The sequence below is a fragment of the Mustela lutreola genome, chromosome 2 (assembly GCF_030435805.1).
Source record: "Mustela lutreola isolate mMusLut2 chromosome 2, mMusLut2.pri, whole genome shotgun sequence".
In the NCBI taxonomy this organism is placed as follows: Eukaryota; Metazoa; Chordata; class Mammalia; order Carnivora; family Mustelidae; genus Mustela; species Mustela lutreola.
In genome coordinates, this window is record NC_081291.1 from 216438655 (window position 1) to 216460127 (window position 21473).

The 21473-nt window shown below is 47.8% G+C and overlaps 1 protein-coding gene across 7 annotated transcripts in view; it reads left to right on the forward strand.

Annotated features, from left to right (window-relative positions):
* The first annotated feature begins 1463 nt into the window (after positions 1-1463).
* Positions 1464-21473, forward strand: part of DOP1B (DOP1 leucine zipper like protein B) — a 108510-nt gene continuing 88500 nt past the window's right edge. For 4 of the 7 annotated variants that reach the window (XM_059164686.1, XM_059164688.1, XM_059164689.1 and 1 more), the window contains exons 1-2: positions 1465-1632; positions 8177-8341. In XM_059164686.1, the coding sequence (XP_059020669.1) occupies positions 8204-8341 (138 nt within the window). In that variant the 5' untranslated portion in view covers positions 1465-1632; positions 8177-8203. The other 3 variants (XR_009351223.1, XM_059164687.1, XM_059164692.1) reach the window with 3 other exon arrangements.

Sequence of the window (21473 nt, forward strand, 5' to 3'; positions counted from 1 at the left end):
TGTGGAGTGTGGCTAGGGTTTGAGGAACTTAAAACAAAAAAACCCACCTCACCTCTTTGGCAGCTGTTTTTGTAAAAATAGAGTTTGTCATATCTTCATCAGGAAATCAGCTTCATGAAATTAATTTTTTCCTAGTAAATGCTCCATCCTTTAGCTTTCCTGTGCTTCTACTTTAAGACCACTGCTAAACTTGGCCATCAGAAGAGTCACATCTGGTGCACTTGGCATATGTCACATGCAGATGGAATCAGAATCAGAATCAGAAGCCTGGGCAGGCCAGGGACTGGCCCAGCATCCCAAACCATGAAAAAATTCTTGGTGATTTGTGGGCAGTGATAGATCCCCTTAGGAATCTGCTACAAACTTTAAACCCTTTTCCAGAAACATATACACAAAATGTTGTGTACAGCGTCGAAGTGTCTGTGGACCTCCCATTCCCACCTCCTAAGTCTTTCACGACGGCCTAGCTTTTAGGAAAACCGGACTAGATCTGAAAATTCCTTAAACGGTCAAGGGTTAAATGGTCAGAGGCCTGTGCAGAAATTACTACCTCCACCAACAGGTGCGGCTGCTTTGATTGGCTGGGAGCCCCAGCTGGTGCAATCAGGATGCACAAGTGAACTCTGCCTGACTCCAGCCCTTCAAGGTGCCTCTTGCCCGGCAGCTGTCAGGCCAGGTTGGGTGGGTCTGAACCGTCCAGGTCCCGAGGCTCCTGACGACGGCAGGATGGGGTTAGGGTTTATCTGGAAATATCAGTGCTCTTTATAGAGTTGACTGAAGTCTCCTTTCTGAGCCAATAATGAAACTCATTCCACGAATTAACTCCCTTGCCTCTGATGCCAAGGGCCAGAAGGGTGCGGCCTCTGGGGGCGGGGGCGAACTTAACCAGGTCCCCGGGACCTCCTAGGGCCCCAGCGTGTATAGAAGGATTCATTTCACCTCCTCATCGAGGGTTTGGGTGTGGTCCCAGTGAAAAGAATGGGGTGAGTCGGATGCCATCGGCCCCACTTTTCTCGGGCCCCACGGTTCTCGGCTGTAACTCCAAAGCCCCTCCTGGAACACAGGGATAAACGGACTGCTGTCCCCTTCCGTTTGGGTGTGTCGGGGGAGCCCCAGGTGAGAGTCGGAGCCAGCCCACCCACCAGCGCAGGCCTTCCCGGGAGCAGCCCCGCTGCGAGGGCGGTAGTTTGCTCCAGCAGCTGAGAGCGACGCCCACCGCCCGGAAGCTGTGGAGGACTCGGGATTAGAGCCCCAAGCCCCAAAGCCGTCGTCCAGGGCCCGCCCCACGCGCTCTGAAGTACCGCCTCCTGATCCCGCCCCCTGGGTCAAAGGCCCGCCTCCTGGCCCTGCCCCCGCGCCGAGGGTTCTCCCTTGATCCCGCCCCCGCGCGCTGAGGGCCCGCCCTGACCCCGCCCCGTCCGGCCCCGCCCCGCCCCCCACGCCGAGGGCCCTCCTCACGATCCCGCCCCTCAGCCTGGGGCCGCGGCCGCTCGGGCTCGGGCGCGGCGCTTCCTACGCGGTGCCGGTTCCCGGCTGAGCCGCTGCGGCCGCTCGCTCTACCTGCCACGGCCCGGCCGCTTCCTCCGCGCCGCACGTGGGCGCGCCCGCCGACAAGGGACGCTGCTGTCGCGGGTAAGCCGCACCCGCGCCCTCGGCCGCCGGGCGAAGCCAGGGGCAGCCGGGGCGTCTCCTCCCGCGGGCCCGGGAGCGACGAGGCGGCGCGGGCGTCCTCCCCAGGGTGCGCAGGGTTCGGGCGGCGCCGTGGGGGCGGTCCCGGGGCGGGGGGGGGGGGCGCCCCGACCGCGACCCGGGCCCGCGGCGGGCACTGGTGCAGTGCGGGGACGGCCCCGGCGAGGCCGCGCGTGGGCGTGGGCTCCGGCCCGGGACCCCCGAGGGGCAGCCCGGGGGGGCAGGGCGGGGTCCCCTCGGACCCCAGCGGCAGAGGAAGTGCGGCCGAGCCCTCGCCAGCCCCGCGCGGCCTGCGTTCGGGCAGGTGGAGGTCAGGTGGGTCACCGCCCGCCCTCCCCTCCCCTCCCCTCCGCCGGCGGACGACGGCAAGCCGCGCCTTTGTTTGCCTGCGCTGTCCTGGTCCCGGCGGGGGGCTAGGGACAGAAACGTTTGTAAACCGACGGCTTTCCCGTTAAGGGAAGACCCTAGAGTCTCCCAGACTGTCCCCAGGAGAAGGGATGGGAGCCGCAGTGCGCGCGCCCTCCCCGCCCGGTCCGGGCGTCTGCAGGATCGCCGCCTGCTGCCGGGTGGATGGGTCTTTAGCAACTCGTAGGGCGGCTGCTGATGGAGACTGTTACCCGCAGGTGTTTCCCGAACCTTGCGACAGTCGCTCTGTATTTGGAGAAACCTCTGTAAGGGTTTTTTGGTAAGGTGATGGAGGCCTTCCCGTCCCCCCCACCCCCCACGCCTGTTCTCGTTAGTGTCTTAAAATGTTTCCACTGCAATTTAATTACCACTCTGAAAGACCAGATTCAAAATAATGTGCCCCAGAGTTGATTAAACCAATGGCAGAAGAGTTTCCGTGCTTTTGGCTATGTCATTATCTAATGTTCTTGCTGGTGAGAGGGCGGCTGTTTGTGATTTTTCACTCTGTTTTCATCTAATTCACGTGTTCCTTCGTATAAACATCTTTACGATCGACTTCCTTCTGATCTGGCAGTTGATTTTTCGCCCAAGCTTGTTTTTCTAAGAAATTGAGAACGGTTGAGATGGAAGATGTCTTGCTGGCATTTTCCATTTTAAGGCGGGTATATCTGCTCAAATATACTGGAGCAGATATGATTACTCCTTTGTGTATGGAATTGTTAGTAGGCTGTGGAACTCTATCGGTTCTGCTGAGCTGAGCCTCTCACAGGAAGGGTATTCAGGATAGGTTGCAAGAGCGTTTTCGGAAGAGCTATTTAGTGGCTGAACTGTTCATTTTACCTGTAGCATAATATAGTAAAAGGCTCTGTGCCATTGTGCTAACCTGAGCTGGATTCCTAACTCTGCTGGTTGGTTTTGGAGGGCCCTGGGCAATTTTGGGAGGGGAGGCCTGATTCCCAATATAGCCTTCTTTTTTTTTTTTTTTTTTTTTTTAAAGATTTTATTTATTTATTTGACAGACAGAGATCACAAGTAGGCAGAGAGGCAGGCTGAAAGAGAGAGAGGAAGAAGCAGGCTCCCCGCCGAGCAGAGAGCCCGATGTGGGACTCCATCCCAGGACCCTGGGATCATGACCTGAGCTGAAGGCAGCGGCTTAACCCACTGAGCCACCCAGGCGCCCCCCAATATACCCTTCTTGATCAGCCTCAAGATAATACCCATGCCATAAGATTCTTGTGTGTTGCGAAAGATAAATGCAGGCATAATGTTGTATTTACCAAGCCCACCCGGAAGACTTGCCTAGTAGTATAGTATTGAATGCCTCATATTTTGAAATAAAGGAGCTTGCTTGAATTATTACTTATAAACTTCTCATCTGTGCTTTTAGTTAAACAAATAGTATTTTCTTCGTGTAGCCAACCATAACATTGAACTGCTCCAGTTACCTGCTCTGACCTGGCCAACACCTTCCTTGCCATGCAGTGGTGCCTTTTTGCCACCCCAGCTCCTAATTACAAACTACGGCAGATGAAGGCTCTCTCTCTTGGTTTTTTTTTTTTTTTTTAAGATTTATTTATTTATTTGAGAGAGAGAGAAAGAGAGCACATGCCAGCAAGAGAGCTGCAGAGGTAGAGGGAGATCCGCTGAGCTGGGAGTCCCTTATGGGGCTCAAGCCCAGACGCCGGGATCATGACCTGAGGCAAAGGCAGACGCCCCACCAACTGAGCCACCCAGGTGCCCCAAGGCTCTCTTCGTACTAACTAGCTGCCCAGACTTTGAGTCTGAGCACTCTCGTCTGCTGGTAGTTGGGCTTCCTCTGTCTTTTTTCCATTTGCCAGTGTGAACTCAGGACACTTTCTGTCATTGTGTGTGTCACCTGAAATTGAAGTCATGTGTTTAGGTATTTCCTCTTGTATTATGTTATGAACAATGAAAGTGGAACCCTGTTTTTTTTTTTTTTTCCTGTTTCTTTGCCCAGTGCTTAGATATGACGAAGACTGTGCATGGAGTTTTGCAGTGGTTCAGAGATGTTGTAAATTATGGACTATTTGGATGTAGTAACATCTTACAGGGAAAATAAATTGACATCTTTCATTGCCATCCTTTAATATTTTTAGAAGGTGGGAAGGCTAAGAGTGCCTGGGTAGCTCAGCTGGTTAAGCGACCAACTCTTGATTTTGGCTCAGGTCATGATCTCAGGGTCGTGGGATGGAGCCCTGAGTCGGGCTCTGCGCTCAGTGCAGAGTCTGCTGGAGAATTCTCTCCTTGTCCCTCTGCCCCTCCTCTTGCTTGCACACATGCTCTGTCTCTAAAAATAAATAAATCTTTTTTAAAAAAGTATAAAGGCTATTATTTCAGAAAAAGAGGCCTTCCCAGGAACCAGTGGGTATCTTATTGTATACGATCATACACATAGTACAGTATATTTTCCCAGAGAGCTGCAGCATGTGCAAAGGCTCTGTGATAGACTGAATCAGTTTTAGGACAAGGGAGTGCCTCGGAGGGAAAAGTAGCTGGAGCCTTGTAGGCCATGGGGTGGGGAAGTTTGGATTATTGTAAGCGTAATGGGAAGAGTCCAACATGGTGGGGATGTGCTGTGATTTATGTTTTAAGAGTCTTCTTGGACTGCTCTGTGAAAATGCACTGGAGAGGGGCGAGAGCGAAGGAGAAGCAACAGAAGCTGGCGGGGGACGCTCGCACAGTGGTGTGGCGGAGATGGAGAGCAACTGAGTCCACACGTGTTTTAGAAGAAGAAAAGCAGGACTTGGGTTGAGTGAGGCAAGGGAAGAGAAGGAAGAGTCCAGGGTGATGTCAAAGGTCCCAAGAATGGTGGGGCTACTTTCTGAATGAAGGAAGACTGGAGAAGGAGCACTGAGCAGGTAGAATCAAGACTATAGGGTTTTTTAAGAAACAACTTTACTGAGGTGTAATTTTTAAAAAAGATCTTTATTCAATAGGGAGAGAGAGGGAGCATGAGCCAGAGTGCGGGAGGGGCAGAGGGAGAGGGAGAAGCCGGCTCTCTGCTGAGCAGGGAGTCTAACATTGGGCTCCATCCCAGGACCCTGGAATCATGACTCTACAGAAGGTAGACGCTTAACTGACTGAGCCCCCCAGGTGCCTCCTGAGGTGTAATTTATAGACCATAAGTCTGTACATTGATTTCAACGTACAACTCAGTGATTTTTAGTATATTTCCGGAGTTGTGCGACCATTGCCATGATTCAGCTTTAGCACATTTCCATTACCGCAGGAAGGTTCCTGTGCCCATTCGCAGTTCTTCCTTGTTACTCCTCCCTTCCCTAGGCGGCGGCGAATCCTCTTGCCGTCTCTACAGATTCACCTGTCCTGGACATGTCATGTGCATGGAATCATACAGTGTGTGGCCTCTTGTGTGGCTTCTTCCGCTATGTTATGTATTACCCAGGTTCACCCTTACTGTCGCATACATCAGTACTTGGGTCCTTATATGGCTAGACCTTATTTTGTTGACGAAAGTTTGGGATGTTTGTTTGTTTGTTTGTTTGTTTGGGACGAAAGTTTGAGACACCTATGCCACATCTGGGCAAATGAGGCAAGTAGGTATTTGCGTGAATCCGGACCTCAGAGGGGGAGATTTGGGCAGGCATTATAAATCGGTGGGTCATTAGCAGAAAGATGGTATCTGCGAGTTGTAGGAATGGGGAGATGACCAAGGATAGAAGGAGGACACAGCGTGGTGCCGGGGAGTCGCAGTGTCTGGAAACAGGGTGGAGGAGGACTAGCCTGCGGAGGAGGAGGAGCAGAGGAGAGGTGGACGCCGGCACAGGGCTGGCAGGGCCAGGGGAGGGTACGGGCTGAGAGGAGGCAGTTTCGGGAAGGAGGGAACGGTCTGCTGCATAGTCCTAGGTAAAAAGTCCATTGACACTGGAAACTTGAAATTTGTGGTGGCCTCGGGCAGATCGGACTGGGCCCAGAATGACCAGAAAGTGAAGTAGCAGATACCGTGGGATTCTTAGAAATTCACCATGGCCAATAAATGAAAGATTCGATAAATGAGAGATTCATTGTACCTACAGTTCAATTTCTTTCATCTATGATGTGTTTGCCATTCTGCCTGATGACATGCAACTTGGTTAGCTAACTACTGCATTCTCAGTGTGTTTAATGATACCATGTTGCTCTGTATTTTATTGTCTTTTCAGACTATGTACTAGTGAAATATTAGCTTCGTATGTCAATCAGGATTGTGTTTGGTTGTGAGTAGCAGGAAACCTGATTGCACAGTGACTTAGATCAGCTCTTCTGTGCAGAAAACATCAAGTTCAGGGTTGACATGGTGCCTTCTTAAAGTCATCTGTGGCCTCAGCCGCTCTGTCTTCCCACTTATCCACAAAAGTCACGCACCGAGTTTGGCTGTTTCCTCTTGCTTGCCACACGTGGCTTCACCTCCAACATCAAACCTTTGTTCCAGGCAGAAAGATGGGCAGGAGTAATGGGCCAGGTCAGAGGAGTCTACCTCCTTTCAAACCACTTTCCTGGAGGCCCCACCACCAGCTTCTACTGACCTCTTGTTGCCTAGAGCTGTGTGTGGCCACCCAGCTGCAAGGGAGGTGGAGGGCTGTTAGCACTACCTTGAGCAAAATTTGGGTTCCCTTAGTATGGAGAAGGGGACACGGAATTTCAGGGTAGATGCCTGCCACGCTTCGAGTAGATCTTAATCAGATGACGACTAAAGGAGGGCAAGTCAGAGCCCCAAGGCCTCCCTTTTGAGAAAATGCCAAAGTATGGAACTTGGTGCCAGACCAAGGGAACCGTTGAACATTTCCATATCTTGTGGACTATTTCACAGTCGTTATTGTTTGAATAAACTAGTAGGTTGACCTACAGATTTTTTTGTTTTGTTTTTAAGGGAATAAAAACAAAACTCGACATAAGCATGCACTCGTATTGCGTCCATCGTCACATATTAAATGACAGATAGTTTCATGAAGTCAAATGAGTGCAGCATTCCGTGCTGTTCTTTGTTTCCTTTTGTCACATTGGAGATAAAAAGAGGAAATGGTTGCTGTTGGCGCTGGGATGAGACCGTATCGGTCTTAGGCTTTATAATAGCTGCAGTGGTTCATACATAATGAATGCATCTAGCCACAGGAAAAAACCAAAAGAATCCGTCAAAGAATATACAAGGGCAAGAAGAATAAAGTGGTGATTGCTTTGGCCTTGACGTCGCCACCCCACGTCCAGGCTCTACGCTCGGAGGAGGCATGAAACTGCCAGCCCAGTGGCTGGCTGGCGGGGATTTATGGGGGATTGGAGCTTAGTTACTGAACAGGCACCTGGTGGATTTCTGGCAACACTGATGTCAGACAGTGCATTCTTACATCCTTATTTTTTTGAAACTTCTTTCTTCCCTATCAGATTTTCTTCTAGAATATTCCCAATCCTCTGACATAGTCTAGTTGTAAAGGATTAGATCACTAGAGGTTGCTCTGATTACTAGCACTGACCTGCTTTTCCTTAGCTTTTTTTTTTTTTTTTTTTTTTTAATTTTATTTATTTGACAGACAGAGATCAGAAGTAGGCAGTGAGGCAGGCAGAGAGAGAGGAGGAAGCAGGCTCCCCGCTGAGCACAGAGCCCGATACCGGGCTCGATCCCAGGACCCTGAGATCATGACCTGAGCGGAAGGCAGAGGCTTGAACCCACTGAGCCACCCAGGCGCCCCTTTTCCTTAGCTTTTATAAATGCCCTACTGCAGGAAGGGCCACTTGCATTCGGAATTACCAGCAGGCAACAATATTTAGTGAGCGGCTTTGTACTTTTCACTCCTAGAATTAATTTGGTCAGTTAAGAGGAATCCTGGCATTTTTGCTGCTTTTCTGCTCTGTCCATTTGTCTCCATAAGAATCCAAGAGGACCGGAACTGTTTATCTTTTATCTACCACAGTGCCTGGCCCAGGAGCCTTGCTAAATATTTGAGTTGCATCGCTGAGTGTGTTTGTGCATGGGAGTGTTTGTGGACACGTGTCCTCTGTAGCTCTGGGCTGGAAGGAAGGCTCGGGGTCCTTGAGTAGCTCCCTCATTTCTTTCTTGATTCGCTTTTAGATACTTTCTCCACTGTGAGAATGTAAGATGGATCCAGAAGAGCAGGAACTCCTGAATGATTACAGATACAGAAATTACGCCTCGGTGATTGAAAAGGCTTTAAGAAATTTCGAGTCCTCAAGTGAATGGGCGGATCTTATATCTTCGCTGGGCAAGCTCAACAAGGTATGTGGGGTGTAGAATATTTAGATTGCCTGGAGGTGGGGACACAGCTGTCTTTTTATTATCTCAAGGAATTCTTTTTATTATTACATGACATGCTGATTATAACAATTAGAAAATGCTGATAAGAATATCTACCTGTAATTCTGTAATTCCAGTTGCCTGCTGTTAACCTAGTCAGTATATTTACCTCTTTCCAGCTTTGCATTTTTTTCTGGGCGTAGAATTATATTGTAGATATAGTCAATGGAATAGCTGAACGGTGTTTTTCTCCACTATATTTACATCTAAATAAGATAAACTTTAAAATTGACCAAGCAGTTATTCAAAGATGAATTATCTTATTTATTTATTTATTTATTTATTTTTAAAGATTTTCTTTATTTGAGAGAGAGGAAGTGGAGGGAGGTGCAGAGGTAGAGGGAGAGAGAGAATCCCAAGCAGAATCCCCCACGGAGCTTGGAGCCCAATGCAGGGCTCGATCCCAGGACCCTGAGATCATGACCTGAGCCGAAGTCAAGAGAGGCTGAACCACCCAGGTGCCCCAAGGATGAATTATCTTTCATGTACTTCTTAGTACTTAGGACTTTTATGACTTTTTCTTCTTTGGTCTACTTTTTTGGCCATTTGAATGCTGAGGGGTAACTCATGGAAGACCAAGGGATGACCTAAATATTGAAATCTGTCCAGAAATTGTGAACATGTTTGGATGAGGAGAGAAGAGTCTGGTCTAGGAAGACCAAAACTGGTCCCGTGCATGCTTGACCTGGTGTTCTTTAGATGGGACCACTGAATGTTTCCATCCTGCCCAGGAGGACGACCTTCTACTGTGGGTAGAAGAGGATTGGGCTTGAAGACACTGTTCGCGGGCTCTGTCGCTGCCTGGCCAGGGCTCCTGCCTAGAATATCTGACTTTGGAACCCCAGTGCCATGGGGGACTTGGGAGATGCACATGCCTCCTCTTCAGATCTCCATTCACGAGGTCACACACATTGGGGTCTTCTAACGAAGAGAAAAAAGTTCTCCATTTATTTCCTCGGGGAACGCGGGGAGGGCATGAGGAAGGCTGGCAGCTACGATGGGTAGTGGCCGGGAAGCTGCGCGGTCTCCCACAAGTTTATTTACCACATGCGAGTGTCACGGCTGGCCTGCCTGGGATAGACGGAGGTGGGGAAACAGCACCTAAGAGCTTGAGACCCTTTGGCTGTAGAGCTCAGGAATTTGCAAGCTGAAGAGCGCCGTCATGTCTTGCATGAAGGTGGATCTCTTTTTTAGGGGAAAGGGAGCAGTGCTGGAATGGGCATCTTCAGGTTCTTCTGGGTGTTTCAGTGTTTCATTTAGTACTTGACTCTCCTGGCATCTAAAAATAGCATGCTTACTTTGGGAGGGGGTGTGCTTGTTATTTTTGTTGTTGAGGTAAAATCCCACAAAACCTAGAACTTGTCATTTAACCATTTCCGAGTGTATGGTCACCTGGCTTTTCCTGCATTCGCAATGTGGAGCAACCATCACCACCATGTAGTCCAGAGCATTTTCACCAACCCAATCGGAAACCCTCTGATCTCCCCCTGCCCAGGCCCTGGCAACCACGCATCGACTTTCTGTGTCTGGACATTTCATATACATGCACACGCACAGTATCCTTCTGTGTCTGGCTTCTTTCACTTAGAGTGTTTCGTGGTTCCTCCATGTTGTAGCGTGTATCAGTGCTCTATCAGTTTTTACAGCTGAATAATACTCCGTTATGTGGATACGCCACATTTTATTTATCCAGTCATCTGTTGACGGACATCTGGGTTTCTGCCTTCTGGCTGGTTGTGACTAGTGCTGTTGTGAACATTGGTGTATAAGTTTGCGTACACCTGTCTACACTGCTTTGGGGGTATAGACCTAGAAGTGGAATTACAGAGTCACATGTTAATTCTGTGTTTAGCTTCTTGAGGAACTGCCAGCCTGCTTCCTCAGAGGCTCTGCTGCTTCTCGTGCCACCAGCAATGAACGAGAATTTCCATTTCTTCATAGTCTCACTAACCCTTCACAATTTTTTTTTTTTATCTTGATGATAGCTGTCGTGATGCTGTCTCATTGTGGTTCTGATTTACATTTCCCTAGTGACTTATAATTTGGATATCTTTTCATGGGCTTATTGGCCATCTGGATATCTTCTTTGGAGAATTTCTATTCAAATACTTTGCCCATTTTTGGAGCATCTGGGTGGCTTAGTGGGTTAAGCCCCTGCCTTCGGCTCAGGTCATGATCCCAGATTCCAGGGATCGAGCCCCGCATCAGGTTCTCTGCTCAGTGGGGAGCCTGCTTCCCCTCCCCTCTCGCTCTGCCTGCCTCTTTGCCTACTTATGATCTCTCTCTCTGTCATATAAATAAATAAAATCTTTAAAAAAAAATACTTTGCCCATTTTTTAAACTGGGTTGTTTGTCTTTTTGTTGTTGATTTGTAAGAGTTCTCTACGTATTCTGGTTACTAGCCCTTTACTGGATATATGGTTTGCAAATTTTTGTTTCCCATTCTTAGGTTGTCTTTTTACCTTTTTGATGGCGCCCTTTATGCAAAAGTTTTAAATTTCTGTTTCTGTTTCTTTTTTTTTCTTTAAGTAGGCTCCACACCCAGCGTGGAGCCCAATACGGGACTTGAACTCATGATCCTGAGATTAAGATCTGAGCTGAGATAAAAGATGTTTAACTGTCTGAGCCACCCAGGCTCCAAAGAAGTTTTTAATTTTGATGGAGTCCCAAGCTACCTACTTTTTCTTCTGTTGCTTGTGCTTTTGGTGTCATATCCAAGAAACCATTGCCAAATGCAAGATCATGAAGACTTGCCCCTATATTTTCTTCGGAGAGTTTTATAGTCTTAGCTCCTACATTCAGGCGTTTGAACCATTTTGAGCTAATATGTATGCATGGTGTGAAGTGAGGCTCCGAGTATAACCTTTTGCAGGAAATCCAGTTGTCCCAGCACCACCTGTTGGAGAGCCTGCTCTTCCCAAGGGCCTGGGAACCCTTGTTGAAAATCAGTTGGCCATAAGTAGATGGCTTATTTCTGGACTTCCGTTTCTTTTCCATTGATCTATCTTTCCTTAGGCCAGCCCCACACATTTTGATTATGTAGCTTTGTAATAAGTTTTGAAATAGGGAAATCACTTTGTTCCAACTTTATTGTGCTGGATTGTTGTGGCTATTCTGGGTGCCTTGAAATTCCATATGCATTTTAGGATCCGCTTGTCAGTTTCTCCCAACAAGCCAGGTGGGATTTTCATAGGGATTGCAGCGACTCTGTGGATCACTTGGGAGAGTATTGCTATGTGAACAGTATTGTCTTCCAAGTCCATGAACACTGGACGTCTTCGATTTATTTAGGAACATACACATTTTGAGCTAGCTAAAATAATAAACTTGGTCAGTGCAATCCATGAGGTATTCTGTTAAACAAGCCTACTTTCGATATGCCTGAAAAACTTCCTAAAATGTTTAATCATCTTAACCCACCTTTTAAAATGCAGGTTATCGGGCGCCTGGGTGGCTCAGTCATTAAGCTTCTGCCTTCAGCTCAGGTCATGATCCTAGGGTCCTGGGATCGAGCCAAGCCCTGCATTGGGCTCCCTGCTCAGAGGAAAGCCTGCTTCTCCGTCTCCCACTTGCCCTTTTTATGTTCCCTCTCTCGCTGCGTCTCTGTCAGATAGTAAATAAAATCTTTTAAAAAAATGCTGGTTATCAAGTACAGATGAACTCTTCTTGGAGGAGCTTTAAAAGCATTAGCTATTCGTGCATTCAGTAGCTATGTGAGTCCCTACAATGTGTTAGTATCTGTCCTAGGCATCAGGGCACAGAAGAGAGCAAAAGCAACAAGACCCTGCCCACATGGGGACCAGGGGAAAGCTGGAAGATAAACAAAATATACAGGAGGGTAGATAGCATTGAAGGAAGGGGATGGTGAGTGTTGAGGATGCATATAAAAAGGGTCTTTATGGGAGACCTTGCTGAGAAGGCACCTTTTGACCGAGTGGAGGGGATCTGGTGTGTCTGAGGCTGGTGAGGTCACAAAGCAAGCAAGGGATGGGGCGAGTATAGGACACAAGGCCATAGAGGAGAGGGCATCCAATCTCATAGGTCCTACAAAACTGGAGTCTCACAGTGGCCCCTGAGTCAAGGGCTGGGAGGTACCCTGGAGAGCAGCTGAGCCGGCAGCATGGCCTGTCTTAGTATGCTAGAGCAGGTGCCAGCTTCTCTGTAGCGGGTAGAGAATGGGTGGGGTCAGGCAAGGCAGAAACAGGGCGACCATTTAGGAGCTGTTGCGGTAACATAGGTGGGCCAGTGGAGAAGGGCTTCGATTTTGAATATACTTTGAAGATATAACAGTTTGTTCATGGATTGGACTTGGGATACAAGAGAAAAAGAGGAGGCAAGTGGGACTCACAGGTCTTCGCCCAGAAGCCACAAGATGCAATGGGGGGAAGCCCAGGGAGGAGCCCGCTCCATGGGGCGGGCAGGGAGACCAGAGGTTCACTTTGGGACAGGCTAGTGTGAGGTGTCTGGTCGATGTCCCCATCTGATGTCTGTAGGCAGTTGGTTATGAGTGATATTGAATAAAAGTTTAAAAAGACAACTTTTTATTATGGTGGGTACTCAATTCTGTGTAATGCTACTACTATGTTTTCTGTGCTGGAGCTTCCTGTTTTCTGTTTCTATGTATGATTAAGTGATGAATAAAAAAATTTGCAAGACATTTAGTGGGATGAGGTGATACTGTCCATCTTTGCCTCAGCCCTGCCTATGACAGCTGACATTCCTAGAGAGCATACCATGTGCTAAGAACTTGATGTGCATTATTTTATAATATAACATATCTGGAGATTGGTCTTAGACTAAGCGACTTCTGCAAGGTGAGAGCCAGCAAGTGCAGAGAGAGCTCCAAGCCCATGCTCTGGGGCTTTATTCAGGTCACTATCTGCGTGGCTCACATATGGGGGCAGGGATACACCTTTCTGATGTCAGGGGCACTGTCTTCATTATCCACATGAAGCAGTTGCAGTGAACTACTAAAACTCATTTTACCAATGAAGGTTTATTAACTTGCCCGATGTCTCATGGCTACTAGGTGGTTGTTACAGGTTGAATTGTATCTTTCAAAAAAAATATGGTGTTTTTTAAAGATTTTATTTATTTATTTGACAGATCACAAGTAGGCACAGCAGCAGGCAGAGAGGGGGGCAGGCAGGCTCCTTTTGAGCAGAGAGCCAGATCCAGGGCTCGATCCCAGGACCCTGAGGTCATGACCCAAGCCAAAGGCAGACAGACGCTTAACGCACTAAGCCACCCAGGTGCCCCCCGCCCCCAAATATGTTGATGTCCTAACCCCCAGTGTCTCAGAGTGTCACCTTATTTAGAGATTGGGTTTTTACAGAGCTCATCGAATTAAAGTGAAGTCGTCAGGGTGGGCCGTGCTGCACTCTGACTGGAGTCCTTCCGAAAGGGGGCAGTCTGGACACAGACACAGACATGCATAGAGGGACAACACCATGTGAAGATGAAGGCAGAGACCTAGCCAATGTGATTATAAGGCTAGGAACACGAGAGATTGCCAGCACACTGCCGGAAGTAAGAAGAGCAGTCTGGAGCGAATTCCCCCTTAAGTCCTCAGAAGGAGCCATCCAGCTGACTCCTTGATCTCGGACTTCCGGCCTCCAGAACTGAGAGACAACCCGTTTCTGTTGTTTACACCGCCCAGCGTGTGGTGCCGCTGGCACACGCTACCACAGCCTGGCAGACTGATCCAGTGGTGAGACCAAGACATATTGAACACCGAGGGGCTGGGGATGTGACCCTGAACACAACTTTCATAAGGCTTTGTTGGCAGAAGACAGACAATAAATATGTGACATCAAGTGCAGAACGCTGAGGAAGAATAAAGCGGGCCAGGGAAATAGGGTAGGGAGGAAGAAGGTGGTGTTTAGTTCAGACGGAGATGGCTCTGATAATGTGTCATTTGAGATTTGAGCAGAGGCCTGGATGCAGTGAGCGAGCTGGTGGGGAGACCATCTGGGGCATGGGCCTGTGTCCAAGGTACAGTAGGGGGCGGGTGTGGCTGGGCTGGAGGGGTGATAGGAGAGCAGGGAGGAGAGGGAGCCAGGGCAGGTCACACGCTCCTGTTCCGCAAGAGAGGAGGAGCCGTTGAGCAAGGTGCCGGCGGCCTCCCTGCCGGAAGCTTCCCTCTGGCTGATGCGGGGGCAGTGAGCCTGCTGCGGTGGCAGTGGACAGCTTGTGCAGCCAGATCGGAGGTACTGGGGCAGAGGATTTGGGAAGGTGCTGGGTGGAGCGAGCCCCGTGTCAGTGTCAGCAGTTACTTCACTCCTGAGAGACTCACAGCTTCTGTGTTCATGAACACAGTGAGAGTTGATGTGAATAAGGAGGTTAAGGCCTCGGCAGTGGTCAGATTTCTTAGACTCCTACGTGTACATGGAAATTCAAGTGAGTAGATTAGTGATGAATTAGTAAAAGATCTTTATACTGCAAATAGAAACAATGCTGTAGGTTAATAATAAGGTTAGGTCAAGATGCTTTTTAATTAAGGTAGGTGGTTGTTGGCTATAAAACATTAACTGTAGACAGAACAGAAGGCTCATCTAGCTCAACTCTTGGCAAATGAGAAAACTGAGCTCCAAGAGGTCTTGGTTTGTCAGACTATCTATGAGTTCTAATTGTATCAGTTTTTAAACTTTAGGTATCTTCAGAATTTTATATATTGGAGAAAAGTTTACTTTTTATGGATTTCAGGTATAGCAACATGAACAGGGTAATTTTTTTTTTTAAATTTTATTTTATTTTATTTTATTTTTTTTTTTTTAAGATTTTATTTATTTATTTGACAGAGAGAAATCACAAGTAGATGGAGAGGCAGGCAGAGAGAGAGAGAGGGAAGCAGGCTCTCTGCTGAGCAGACAGCCCGATGCGGGACTCGATCCCAGGACTCTGAGATCATGACCTGAGCTGAAGGCAGCGGCTTAACCCACTGAGCCACCCAGGCGCCCTTTAATTTTATTTTTTATTTTGACAGAGATCACAAGTAGGCAGAGAGGCAGGCAGGGCAGGGGTGGGGGTTGGGGGTGGAATGTAGGCTCCCTGCCTAGCAGAGAGCCCAATGTGGGGCTTGATCCCAGGACCCTGGGATCATGACCCAAGCCGAAGGCAGAAGCTTAACCCACCGAGCCACCCAGGCGCCCCTGAATGGGGTAATTTTTGCTTAATTGTTTATCTGAGACTTCAAGCCATCATCTTCTGCTGATTATTTTTAGATAAATTTTGATTAACAAATATATGTGGAGTCCTGATGAACCCAACCACTTGCCAAGCCTGGGTTACAACTTTGATTATGGAAACAGAGGATAGTAGAAATGAATGAGCTCTGTGCATTTAAAAACCTTATCTTTGGGGCGCCTGGGTGGCTCTGTCAGTTAAGCATCTGCCTCCGGCTCAGGTCATGATCCGAGCATCCTGAGATCAACCTCCCCCAACCCCCACTCAGTGGGGAGCCTGCTTCTCCCTCTGCTCCTCCCCTCTGCCCGTGCTTTTTCTCAAATAAATAAATAAAATTCTTAAAAACAAAAAAACAAAACCTTATCTTTAAAACTCCTTTTTATTTTTATTTTTTTTAAAGATTTTATTATTATTTGACAGATCACAAGCAGCCAGAGAGGCAGGTGGGGGTGGGGGGGCGGAGCCCAATGCGGGGGGCTCAATCCCAGGACCCTGAGATCATGACCCAAGCCAAAGGCAGAAGCTTAACCCACTGAGCTACTCAGGCACCCCTGAAACTCCTTTTTAAAAAATGTCATAATGGTCTTAAACGAATCACCTTTTTTGGCTGCTGCTTTTTAGCACCGTGCTGTTTCATGAAGTGACGAAAGCAGGTGACATGAATAGCAAGAGAAATAGGAGGTGCTGGGTATTGTTAGTTTTAGCTTCTCAAGTCTTAGCACTTAAGGACACCACCTCCTTGTTAACGCAGAGCCTTCTCGTGGCATTTCAGAGTTAGCGCTGTGTTATTTCTGGAAGAATGGGCTGGAGATAGGAGACCAGGTGAACTGTTCTGGTCTACAGCTTCCACGTCAGGACTCTTCTACCTGAAAAGCTAATGAGTCTGAGCTGGATCCTGATGTTTACCCTGTCCCTAATCAGCTACTTTTCTGTATTAGATAGTATTCAGATAAAGCCTCTTTAATCTGAGGTCTGTATTATTTGGCTAAGCTGTCAGCAAAATCCCACACACGTGACTTAACAGAAATTAACTTCCACACAGTTCCGGAGGTTGGAAGTCCCAGATTAAGGTCCCGGCAGACTCTTTTGAGGCCTCTCACCTTGCCTTATAGGTGGCCGCCTTCTCCCTTTGTCCTATCACCTAGACTGTGACATTTTATCTTCATTGCCTTTCCAAGGGCCTGGTCTCCAAATACGGTCACATTGTAAGGTGCTAGGGGTGAGGGCTTCAACACAGGAATTTGAGGGACACGATTTAGCCTGTAGCAGGGTCTGACAATGAAGTGCAGATTGTCTCTCCATGTACCAGTTTTTTCAAAAAGCTCATTTCTGATGGAATCCCAGATGGTTTTCCATCACACCCCTTATGGAATGGTAGAGCATTACTTCTTTGATCTTGTACTTACTGCCCTGCAGCATTGTGAAGAACTCAGTTCTGGCTTGTGTGGTGATTTGATGTGTGCCAAGAACTTTCTGACTGTCTCGGTCTGTGCGAACTGCTGTAACAGAGTACCCCGGACCAGATGCAGAACAGCAGGCCTTCCTCGCTCACAGTTCTGGAGCCTTGGGGTCAAGATCAGGGCACCGGCAGATTCAGGGTCTTTGTGGGCTGCTTCCTGGATCACAGATGGCCGTCCTTTCATTATGTCCTCATGTGGCGGAAGGGGCCAGGGAGCACGGTGAGGTCCCTTTTATGAGGGCACTAATCCCATCCTGAGGGCTCCACCCTCATGACCCAGTTACCTCCCGATCCCACTTCCCAGTTCCAATGTACTGTAGGACACAAACATTCAGCCCGTAACACCGATGATTCGTGTCCCATCTGACTTCACCTCACAAGGTCTGCACCAGCTTTCTTGTAGGGGCTTTGTTATGGGGCATCTTTTTGGGGGGAGGGTATTGTCCTTCCAGTTGGCCTTTCCCATGCGTCTCTCTGTGTTCTCCTCCCCAACCTCTTCCTCCTTCTATTGAGATGCGGTTCATTTTACTTACTCATTGAGATGTAGTTTTGGTTTTTTTTAAGATTTTATTTATTTTATTTAATAGAGATCACAAGTAGGCGGAGAGAGAGAGAGGAGGAAGCAGGGTCCCCGCCGAGCAGAGAGCCGGATGCAGGGCTCGATCCCAGGACCCTGAGATTGTGACCTGAGCCGATGGCAGAGGCTTTAACCCACTGAGCCACCCAGGCGCCCCGAGATACAGTTTAAATCACTGCTCCTGATCCCCTGGACCAGACTCCCTCTAGCCGGTGATGTGGGGCAGGACCTGAGCCCCTCTCAGCCTTCACTGTTTTCACATTGTGGTTCTGAGCCTATGTGACGCCTGGTTCCTTCTTGTCACCTCACTGTGAGCAGCCGCCTGTGAGAGCGTGGTACCTCAGTTTGGGGCAATTGTTTTAGTCGTTTTCTAGCCATCTGCTGCTGCCTGTGGCAGTGACCCCGAGGGTAGAAGCGGTCAGGTTAGTGTGATGTTAGATGTGTCCTGAATGCCTTCTGGGAGGGACCAGATTGGAAGGTTGTCTGTGGCAATTACTGATTCTTCATGTGTCAGCAAAGTAGAACTGGTTCTTTGCAGGATAGTGGTAAGCACCAGGCCCATTTGCTTCTGGCAGTGCGCTGATATTCTTGGCACTGGGAGTTAGCAGACGTAGCTAATAGAAAGTCAGAGGGAACTCCCCGTCCTACTGTGGCAGGGGCTGTTAAGTCCTTTGCTGCTGTTTATCCTCCTCCTCTTGGTAGGTGATGCGTTAGGGCTCAGGTGGCATTATTGCTTCTTGCCCTGTCCCACGTTCTCCGGAGGGAGCTTAGGATCAGCGAGGGTGTTGCTGATTCGGGCTTGTGGGCGCTGCCTCGCTCTGAGCCGCTCAGACATGTCTGCGTAAGGCTGACATGGTCCTTTGAAAGAACATTTCTCTGCTGAAATCAGGAGACTGGTATGCTTTCAGTAGTTTATAGCGAGGGTAATGTATATGTTTTACATGTGAACAGAGGACATTTTTGCTGAACTTTAAGATCTGCTGGAGGGGGGGCGCCTGGGTGGCTCAGTGGGTTAAGCCTCTGCCTTGGGCTCAGGTCATGATCTCAGGGTCCTGGGATCGAGCCCCACATCAGGCTCTGTGCTCAGTGGGGAGCCTGCTTCCTCCTCTCTCTCTGCCTGCCTCTCTGCCTGCTTGTGATTTCTCTCTCAGTCAAATAAATTAATAAAATATATATTTAAAAAAAAAAAAAAAAAAAAAAAAGATCTGCTGGAGGGGTAGAAATAGTCCAGATTTGGGCAGGTGAATTGTTCTACTGGGAATCTAATGGCAAAAGCTCATGTTGGGGAAGAAAAAGCTCGTCTAGCAGAATCGAGTTTATGGATAACGAAAGAGCTTGTTGTCTGCTTACGTTTTATATATTCTGTCCAGAAGTTATGAAATTAGAAATTTCACATCAGGCCGTGCTAAGGAAGGTACTACGGACTGAATTATGTCTCCCCCAACCCTACCAAACTTGTATGTTAGAGGTCTAAGCCTCAGTGTGCCTATATCTGGAGATACATCTTCAGGAGGTAATTAAGATTGAAGGAAGTCATTCATTAGGGTGGGGCCCTAATGCAGTAGATTGGTGGCCTTATAAAAAAGAGGGAAAGTTGGAGAGATGTTTCTCCTCCATGTTTTTACACAGCAAGAAGGTGGCCGTCCACAAACCAGGCAGAGAACCGAGTTAGTTAGCACCTTGATCTTGGATTTCTAGCCTCCTGAGCTGTAAGAAATAAATTCTGATGTCGGAGCCACCTAGTCTGTGACATTTTGTTACAACAGCTCCAGCAAACTAATACAGAAGGAATTAAGTTAAACTTTGCTATTTTTCAAAAAAGGACAGCTGATTGAATATGAACGCCTGTATTCAAGCTTGTATGCGAGCCAAAGATAGGCATTCCGATTTATTTATCTTTTTAAATTTTTATTTATTTATTTAAATGTATAATATGTTATTTGTTTCAGGGGTACAGATCTGAATCATTAGTCTTAACACAATTCATAGCACTCACCATAGTACATACCCTCCCCAATATCCATCACCCATCTACCTCATTTATCTTTTTTAAATGGTCTTTAAATTTTTTTTTTAAACAGCTTTGCAGACATGCAGTAAACTACATATACTTAAAGTGTATAATTTGATGAGTTTTGATGTTTGTATATACTTGTGAAACCAACACCCGTCGAAGATTATGGGCATGTATCTGTCACCCCCAGAAATCCCGTCCCCTCCCTCTCTGCCCCATCTCCAGGCAGCTGCTAATCTGCTAGTTTGCATTTTCTAAAATTTTATATAAACAGAATCATACAGTATCTACCCTTTACTTCCTGGTCTGGCATCAGTCCCTCGGCAACACCAGTCGGAGAGTCAGCCAGGCTGATGTGTAGATGGATCGTTCATTCCTTTTTACTGCTGAGTAGGAAGCCATGGGTATATTCTACTTATTTGTCCATTTTCCTATTAATGGACATTTTGGGTTGCTTCCAGTAGATAGATACATACTTCTTAAAAAACTGGCAGATCGTTTTCCAAAGTGGTTGTGTCATTTTATAACCCTCCAGCAGTGTACGGGAATTCTAGTTATCCCATATTCATGCCTACACTCGGCATGGGCAGTCTCTATTTTAACCATTTTAGTGTGAGTGTAGTAGTAGCTTCTTGTGGCTTTTGCATTTCCCATTTAAATGACTGCAGATTAGAGGGGTGCTTGGGCGGCTCAATGGGGTAAGCATCAGCCTTTGGCTGAGGTCATGATCTTAGGGTCCTGGGATTGAGCCCCACATTGGGCTCAATACGGATCCTGCTTTTCCCTCTCCCTCTTCGACTCTCTGTACATTCTGTATATGTATTTTGCTGCTGTGAATGGGTTAATTTCCCACTCTGTGTTTGAACTTGTTGTTGATGTGGACAAAATGATTAATTTACAGAGTCTGGAAACTAGCCATCTTCGTGAATTTATTTCTAAGTTTTTTTTCAGCTGATGGTTTTGAGTTCTGTGGCTAGACAAGCATAGGTATCATCAATCAATATACTGAATTTGTGTGGTTTTTTCCCCCTGGTATTTTGCTAGCATTTTCTGGAATGGCATTAAATAATGATGATACTTGCAGTGTATTAGTTACAGTAAAGTCAGCTGCTATAACAAAGCCGTCCACAAACTCAGGGCCACCAATAAGGTAGAAGTTGCTTGCTCCTCTCTCTGTTCAGCCTGGTGTTCCAGATTGGGCAGCTCTCTTCCCCATGGTTATTCTGGAGACTCAAGCCTGGGACTCTGCCATTTTTAACACATGGCTTCCAGAGTTGCTCTGTTCGCTGCCGTTCTGTTCCACAAGAAGCGGGGAGAGCATATAGGAGCGTGCATAGATCTTAATGGCACACATTTCCTCCAGGCATGTCTTCAAGGGAGAAGAATATTCTGTGGCGGAGGAGCCAGGGCCCGGCCCCCACCTCTGCCACAGAGGCGGGGATCGTGATTCGGGTGGACGTTGCAGTCCCTACCCCCACGTGGTGTGCGTGGATTTTATGGGGGCCCCTCCTGTCTCTTGATTATCTCAGCCCTGCAGGCCCATCGGATTGCTGTCCCCTGAGACATCGGTTTAGTCTTTATTTACTACCTTAAACAACTTCTTACCATTATATGGCCAGAAAGTATGCCATTTCATTACCTTATCGGTCCGTAGGTTGTTGAATTTTTTTTTTTTTGTTGTTGTTGTTGTTTTGTTCTTTTTAAAATATTATTTATTTGACAGAGAGAGACACAATGAGAGAGGAAACACAAGCAGGGTGAGTGGGAGAGGGAGAAGCAGGCTTCCCGCGGAGCAGAGAGCCCGATGTGGGGCTCCATC